Here is an 8,843-nt window from a genome sequence, read left to right on the forward strand (position 1 = left end):
AAATAAAGTCAGCACAATGGACGTGGTGTGAACACAGGGAGAAGGTGGGTTACTGTATCTGAGACACAACCAGACAAAGATTTGTTCGCCATCCCGTCTTATGGTGTGTTTTATGCTTCATAAAAATATCAGTATTAAAATGTGTGAAAGAAAGAAATTTGAGCAATATAAAGCTGATGGTATTGTATTAGCACGATGTGTCGTGGCTTTTCCTCACGGGAACACGTTTGTGCGTAAGTTTAAGGTTGAATGTTTTTAAAAGGAGCACCATACATGCAATTAGAGAGCAGACAGGTTTTAATGAGCAAGGATATTTTTAATTGAAACAGATAAAACAATCAAGGCCCTCAGTTTTCAGCAGGTGTAAGGTGTATCTAATCGACAGAACGAAAGAAAAAAAACAAAAGTTGGGCAGCTTTGTTGAATTTCTGAAAATATACGACATTTACCTTTTGCTGTCTAATTGTAAAACGCTGAAATGAGATTGTCCCTTGTACACAAAGGGAAGTTTTGTGGGATACATGCAGCACCCTCTTTTAACCCCCATGTGCACTTGACCTGGCTTAATTGCAACACAAGTATGACGGGAATTTGTTTTACAACGTGCCTCAGCTGTAAAAAAAAAAAAAAACAAAGTTGGCAGCTTTGGGTGAAGAAACACGACTTTTAAGTAATAAAAGCGATTTGTCATTTGTGTTGACTGTGCACATACATGTTTTTACTTTTTTAGCTGTAGAAATAAAAGATTTGCTATCTGTCCTATCTAGCTATCTACTATTATCTATCGATCTATCTATCTAATCTATCCTATCTATCTATCTATCTGTCTATCTATCATCTATCTTGAAAGAAAGAAAGAAAGAAAGAAAGAACACTTCTTTTTGGATTTGTTCATTGTGCAACAAGTCAGGATGTGAAATGAGAGAAATATACAGGAAATATGTTCAGGAAGTGGCATATGAACTTCGTTCATTCACACACACTGACAGGGTTGTTGCGCTGACTCGTCTTTCTTCTGAAGACCACCTCACTTTTGATAACATGGACGGTAAGTTAATTTCTTTCATTTTTTATACTGTTTCATCTGCAGCACAGTGACTTTATCTTTCTCATTTTTAGTCGGTGTAGATTGTTAAAGTAATAATCATAATCATGATAATCAATCATTAACTTCTGGACAAACCTCTGCTGCTAGGGCTGTCTGCAGGCTGCTATTGAAACTGGTGAAAAATGAAGTATCACTCTAAGTTATAAGTTATCACTATAAGTTATACTCCACATCTCCAGTATTTGGGTCAAAGTAGTTCATGAGAAGTAAGTAAGGTCGTCTACAGCGGTCATTACAGTGTCAGAGAGACATTAAATCAACATTTATCTGTGTCAGATATTAAACAGGGCCAAAACCTGTTCATCACTTTTTAATCTGTTTACAAAATAAATGAACTTTTATGGTTCAACAATACTGTACTTTTTATGTATTGATGCCATACTTCATCTTTGTGTTGTGCTCATGTATCTATGTTAGAAGTACAAACTGTTCAGGATTTTTACCGTAATTGAGCTCACCTTATAAAAACAATCACAAGTCTAAATATTTATATAGTAATAAAGAAGAAGAAGAAGAAGATGATGATGATATAATTTTATTAATCCCTCAAGGGGAAATTCTTTTTTTTTTTTACTCAGTTTTACATTACATTATTTTAACCGGAAATATACACACACATGTTTATGTACACATGGACGATGGAGTGTTCTTGTGATGCAGCGATCATTTTGTTCATCATCTGGCCAGTAACATTTCAACAGAGCAGCTCATTTTATAAGAGTTTCATTTATCAAGATATGGAAGTCAGAAATAAGGTTTCACTTTTTGTTTCCTGGAAATCTCTCTCTCACACCCACTCACACACACACACAAAGTTTAGTTTAGTGTTCATCAGCGTTTCATCATTTTGAGGGGATATCAATATACAGTTCAATGTGTCTGACATTTAATCCAAATTTAGGTATCAGATTTGACTTTGTTGAGTGATGAGTACTGTTGGGACAGATTTAATATTTCATTGGTAATACAGCTATTAAATAGTACTAACTGCTAACTGGTGAGTTTTGAACGTTGCAAATTTGTATTGTAATTGAGCTTATATGTATCTGTTCATATATGAAAACAATCAAAATACAAATGTACAGTATTACTGATGGACTTTATTATCTTCCAGAGTCAAACAGAAGAATTGTCATCTTGGGAAAAACTGGAGTTGGGAAAAGCAGCCTGGCTAACACCATATTTGGAGAGAAACTGTTCCAGATTGGCCATACTTTCAACTCTGGAACAAGAAAATGTCAAGCAGAAACCAAATCTGTCAATGGAAGAAGCATCACTCTGATCGACACGCCTGGTTTATTTGACACAGATAGATCTGAGGAGGAGATGAAGCCTGAGATAGTGAGGTGTATCACAGAGTGCGCTCCTGGGCCTCATGCTTTTCTCATTGTGCTTAAAGTGGAGAGATTCACAGAGCATGAGCAGGCTGTCGTCAAGAAAATGTGCCATTACTTTAATGAAGAAGTCTTCAGATACGCAACAGTTGTCTTCACTCAAGGTGACCAGCTCCCTGAAGGACAGACAATTGAGGATCATGTCCACAAGAATAAGCTTGTGAGTGATCTGGTGAAGAAGTGTGGAGGTCGGTGCCTCATCATTGATAATAAATACTGGAACCAAAACCCAAACCGTGAATACAGGAGCAACCAGTTTCAAGTGGAGGAGCTACTTAAGACAATAGACAAGATGGTGATGGAGAACAATGGAAGCTGCTACACCAGTGAGATGCTACAGTTAGTAGAAGAAGAGATAGAACAAGAGGAGGAGAAGATTAGACTGTTAGCAGGAAACATGTCCGAGGAAGAGATCAGGGAGCAGGCTAAGGCCAGAGTGTTTGAGAGGCTTTTGATCAAACTGACAGGTGTTGGAGTGGGTGCATTGTTAGGAGCTTTCTTTGGTGTAGTAGTGATGGTCGGAGTAGTTCTCACAGTTTTAAGGGAATCTTCAGAGCCAGTAGAATTACGTGGCGCTATAGCCAAATCAGCAGCAGTTATAGGAGCAGAAGCATTTGGAGCAATAGGAGGAGCAGCAGCAGGAGGAGCAGCAGGAGTAACTGGAACGTCATTGCTCACATTTACAGGGGCATTGGCTGTAGCAGGAGCGGTGAAAGGAGGTATTACAGGATATGATGCAAGTAAAGGAGCAAACACACCAAAGAAAGCTGCAAAGAGGGCGTTGGAGGCTGTCAAGAACGAAGCTCAATCTGTCTTAAATAAAACACATTCTGTTTTGAATGAGCTGTCACAGACAAAGAAAAAAACGCCACTCTAGTTTCTTCTTAATGCTAGGAAGAAGAGGTTGAGGTGAGGGGGTTTCAGTCTGCAATTTGGTTGTAATTTGGTATTCTCTCTGTTATGATGTTTCTACATATACTGTACTACTGTACTCTGTTGAATAAATCAACCAGAAAGACAATATTGGAGTGACTTTGTTCATTTGTCCATCCCCCACTAGAATTTCCAGTGTTAAGGCGAGACATGACAGGCAAACAGTCCGACCACACAGGCCACAATCTCTCAAATCATGATAACAGTGGCGGCACTCATGCACTCAACTTCCTGCAAAGATTTGTTCAGTATCCTTCTTATTGTGTGTTGTTTATAATTCATAAAAATATCAGTATTAAAATGTTTGAAAGAAAGAATTTGAACAAGTCAAGCTGATGTGATTGTAATTACACGATGTGTCGTGCCTTCTCACTGGAACACGTTTGGTGCGTAAGTCAAGGTTGATGTTTTAAAAGGAGCACCATACATGCAGATTAGAGAGCAGACTGGTTTTAATGAGCAGTGATATTTTTAATTGAACAGATAAAACAATCAAGTCTCAGTTTTCAGCAGGATGTAATGTGTATCTATCTATCAAAACGAAAGAAAAACAAAACTTGGCTCATTTGTTTAACCGGTTATCAAACAAGTTGGCCAGCTTTGGCCGAACAACACACCTCTTTTAAGGGCATTGTCAATTATATAACAAGTCAAGAAGTGGCATATGAACTTATTCACACACACTGACAGGGTTGTTGTTCTGACTCGTCTTTCCTCTAGAGACCACCTCACTTTTGATAACATGGACGGTAAGTTCATTTCTTTCAGTAATCAAGTGTTTCATCTGCAGCACAGTGACTTTATCTTTCTAATTGTTGGTGCAGATTGTCAGTTTTAATCCTTAAAGTGATAATCATAAGAATAATAACTGATCATAACTTCTGGATAATTCCTGTGCTAGGCCTGTCTGCAGGTGCTATTAAATGTGGTAAAAGTACACAAAGGATAACTCTGTATTATGCTCTGCATCTCCAGTATTTGGATCAGTAGTTCATAAAATAGTGAGGTAATGTAGAGAACTCGATGTACAATTAATCAGACACAGATATTAAACAAAAAATAAATTAAAAACCTGTTCATGACTTTTTAATCTGTTTACAAAATGATCCTCAGTGTTCTTTACCACAATAATGAACTTTTATCGTTCAACAATACTGGCTTTTTGTATTGATGCCATACGTCATTCGGGTGGGTCTCATGATCAATTTATTATATTTATACTTTTTATACTTTAGTAATTTTATAGATTATTATGTAATTGAGCCACAATTTCTTATAAAACATCCAAGTCTAAATATTAAATAGTAATCAAATAGTTTTTACGTTTTTGTGACGCAGCGATCATGTTCATTATTGGTCGTATAAAACAGTTTCCTTTTTGTTTCCTGGAATCTTTGTAAATCCCACACACACACACACACACACACACACACACACACACACACACACACACACATAATTTAACACAATAGATGAACACATTGTTGAACAGTGATTAGTACTGTTAGGACAGATTTTATACATAAGATGTTTTTGATCATTAATATGCTCGTGGACCTTTTTATGTATTGACACCAACTTCATTCTGTTATTCTGTCAATGCAGCTGTTTTATAAATACTAACTGCTTTCTCTTTGCCATCGTGACACATCTGACCAATGAGGATTTGTATTGTAATATCTTTCTATATAGAAAAAACAAACACAAATCAAATGTACAGTTTTATTGATGGACTTCATTATCTTTCAGAGTCAAACAGAAGAATTGTCATCTTGGGAAAAACTGGAGCTGGGAAAAGCAGCCTGGCTAACACTATATTTGGAAAGAAAATGTTCAAGATCAATCATACTTTCAACTCTGGAACAAGTGAATGTGAAGCAAAGACCAAATCTGTCAATGGAAGAAGCATCACTCTGATCGACACGCCTGGTTTCTTTGACACAGAAAGATCTGAGGAGAAGCTGAAGACTGAGATAGTGAGGTGTATCACAGAGTGCGCTCCTGGGCCTCATGCTTTTCTCATTGTGCTTAAAGTGGAGAAATTCACAGAGCTGGAGCAGGCTGTCATTAACAAAATAAATGAATACTTTTCTGAAGAAGCCTTCAAATATGCAACAGTTGTCTTCACTCAAGGTGATCAGCTCCCTGAAGGACAGACAATTGAGGATTACGTCCACCAGAATAAGCTTGTGAGTGATCTGGTGAAGAAGTGTGGAGGTCGGTGCCTCATCATTGATAATAAATACTGGAATCAAAACCCAAACCATGAATACAGGAGCAACCAACTACAGGTGGAGGAGCTACTTAAGACAATAGACAAAATAATTGAGGCAAACAATGGAAGGTGCTACACTAATCAGATAGTAGAAGCAGTGGAGATAGAGATAGAACAAGAGGAGGAGAACATTAGACTGTTACCAGGAAACATGTCAGAGGAAGAGATCAGGGAGCAGGCTAAGGGCAGAGTGTTTGAGAAGCTTGTAAGGGAACTGGCAGGTATTCTAACAGGTGCATTGTTAGGAGCTTTCTTTGGTGTAGTAGTGGTGGTTGGAGGAGTTGCCACAGTTTTAAGGGAATCTTCAGAGCCAGTACAATTACGTGGAGCTATAGCCGAAACAGCAACAGTTATAGGAAGAAATGTATGTGCAGGAACATCAATAGGACAAGTACCGGTAGTAGGAGCAACAATAGTGGCAGCAGCTGGACTGCCATTACTCACAATAATAGCGGCACTTGCTGCAACAGGAGCGATGAAAGGAGTTCTTATAGGACATGATGCAAGTCAGGGGGCAGACAAACCAAGGGAGGCTGCAGAAAGGACAATGGAGGCTGTCAAGAACGAAGCTCAATCTGCCTTAAATGAAACACATTCTGTTTTGAATAAGATGTCACAGACAAAGAAAAAAACACCACTCGTCTAGTTTCTTCTTAATGCTAGGAAGAAGAGGTTGAGGTGAGGGGGTTTCAGTCTGCAACTACACCTCTGGATGCCACTAAACCCTACACACTGGTCCTATATTGTAATGTGTTCATGGTGACATCCATTACACTGTTAAACATTTAACTATATTGTATTTTTATTTACTCTGTGTATTTTCCTTTGAGAAAGTAAGTGACTTGTTTTATTCTACAGCTCTGATTCGTTACAAAGATCAGCCGTAAATAAAGTCATAAAGTTTATTTGTCTTTACAATGAGAAGTTTATGTCTGACTGTTTTCTTATAAGTCAGTTCTGGTCACACCAGGGGCACGGCAAGAAAAGTGTTGTTCTATCTTTTACTCTTTGTGGGTGTGAGGGGCCGTTCAGCTGAAATACTTGATGTTTCTACTAATATGTTTCTACATATTCTGTACATATTTACTTCGCTGAATAAATCAAACAGAAAGACAATACTGGAGTGACTTTGTTCATTTGTCCATCCCCCACTGGAATTTCCAGTGTTAAGGCGAGACATGACAGGCAAACAGTCCGACCACAAAGGCTACAATTCCTCAAATCACTGCCCTCAACTTCCTGCAAAGATTTGCTGACCTGGCCTATACCGCCCAACTTGTCTTGTGCAAGAAAACGGAATGCAGGAACCAGTTCCAGGTAAAGAAGCTACTTAAGACAATAAACAAAATGGTGCAGGAAAACAATGGAAGCTGCTACACCAGTGACCCACACGACGTAGGGTGATGTTTGTTCATTTGTCCATCTCCCACTAGAATTTCCACAGTGTTAAGGCGAGACATGACAGGCAAACAGTCCGACCATAAAGGCTACAATTCCTCAAACCTGATCACGGTGTCGGTGCTCACTGCCCTCAACTTCCTGCTTTACTTTGCTTACCTGGCCTATACCGCCCAACTTGTCTTCGTCACAGTCTGAAAAGAAAATACAAACGAGGGAGACACATTAAGAGATGAAGAACAGAGAAAAAAGGGTTGTAATGCTGTTAAAATCAAATAAAGTCAGCACACTGGAACGTGGTTGAACAACAGGAGAGAAGGTGTTTACTGTATCTGAGATACATGTGCTCTTCCATCACAACCAGACAAAGATTTGTTCGCTATCCTTCGTTCTGTGTGTTGTTTTATGCTCATAAAAATTCAGTATAAAATGTTGTTGAAAGGACATAGATTTGAGCACAATTAAAGCTGATGTGATTGTAATTACACAATGTGATCGTGGCTTGCTTACTGGAACACCAACCACGACATCTACCTAGCCCACAACTCGCTAACTGGGCATTACAGGCTCTGCCCCCCCTGGCTTCGAGTCCTACCTTGCCGGACGCTCCTGTTAATGTGTCGTGGGCAAGGTCGTCTGTCATCGACTCTACCTCTCACGGGATGCCGCAAGGTCGTTGCTGGGTCCCCTCTAGGTTTGCCCATCTAACACCACCTCGCTGTCGCCCTGTTATCCGCTCACCGGGCTTCTCCGACCACTGCTATGCCGATACACACAGCTTACCTGTGCTCCAGCCGGACGACACAACGGTCTCCGCCCGCATCTCCGCCCTGTCTCTCTGACTGTCAACTTGGATGAAGACCCCATCTCACGCTTAATCTGTCAAAAACCGAACTCCGTGGTCATCCCTGCCCTGAAGTCAATCTGCCATGACTTCAACCTGAAAAATGGTTACGTCACTATTACCCCTAACCAGCTGCTAAAACCTGGCGTCGTTCTTCTCTGAGCCACATTTCCTGCTGTAGCGAGGGTCAATTCGACTATGATTGTACCATTATTAGGAAAAATCTAGACGTACCTGACCCCATATGCCGCTCGCTCTCTGATCAGGCTACAGTTCCACTCCAGCCTCGATTATTGCAACTCGCTCTTGGTGGGCCTACCTGCTCGCGCGATCAAACCTTTTGCAAAGGTACTCGAATTGCCGCAGCGCGACTGGTTTTTCAATCCAACCTAAAAGGCACATGCACCCCACTCTTCAGCTCGCCTGCACATGGCTGCCTGTAGCTGCCGAATTAAACAACACGCTCTGACGCTAGCCTACAAAACCACCTCAGGATCTGCCCCTGCCTATACTCAGCGCTTACAAACGGCTCACGTCCGACCAGGCGCTACGCTCCTTTGCTAAACTCTTCTCGTGGTTGTCCCCAGGTGGAATGGCCAACGGCTACTAAACAGCCAACATCCCTTTCTACCTTTAAAAAACTTGTAAAAAACCTTTCTGTTCGAGAATGCTTCCCTGCCTAACAAAAACTACACAACTATTCTGTTGTGCTCCTTTACACCTTTCTAGCTTATGGTCCTCCTCTGTAAGTCGCTTTGGATAAACAAGCGTTCTGCTAAATTCAATGTAATGTAATGTAATGAACACGGTTGTGGTGCGTAAGTTAGGTTGAATGTTTTAAACGGAGCACCATTACATGAAGATTAGAGACAGACAGGTTTTAAATGCAGC

General features: G+C 40.1%; 2 protein-coding genes across 2 annotated transcripts; both read left to right on the plus strand.

The window, feature by feature from the left end:
- The first annotated feature begins 932 nt into the window (after positions 1-932).
- Positions 933-3,523, plus strand: LOC104935702 (GTPase IMAP family member 7). Its single transcript, XM_019264668.2, has 2 exons — positions 933-1,048; positions 2,223-3,523. The coding sequence occupies exons 1-2, from the start codon at positions 1,042-1,044 to the stop codon at positions 3,377-3,379; spliced, it is 1,164 nt and encodes a 387-aa protein (XP_019120213.2). The 5' UTR covers positions 933-1,041; the 3' UTR covers positions 3,380-3,523.
- A 149-nt stretch (positions 3,524-3,672) lies between these two features.
- LOC113747616 (GTPase IMAP family member 7-like) lies at positions 3,673-7,456 on the plus strand. The gene is made up of 2 exons (XM_027287837.1): positions 3,673-4,184; positions 5,185-7,456. Exons 1-2 carry the CDS (start codon positions 4,100-4,102, stop codon positions 6,354-6,356), a joined length of 1,257 nt encoding a protein of 418 aa, XP_027143638.1. The 5' UTR covers positions 3,673-4,099; the 3' UTR covers positions 6,357-7,456.
- The last annotated feature ends 1,387 nt before the right edge of the window (positions 7,457-8,843 follow it).

The sequence above is a fragment of the Larimichthys crocea genome, chromosome XIV, assembly GCF_000972845.2.
Source record: "Larimichthys crocea isolate SSNF chromosome XIV, L_crocea_2.0, whole genome shotgun sequence".
Classification (NCBI taxonomy): domain Eukaryota; kingdom Metazoa; phylum Chordata; class Actinopteri; family Sciaenidae; genus Larimichthys; species Larimichthys crocea.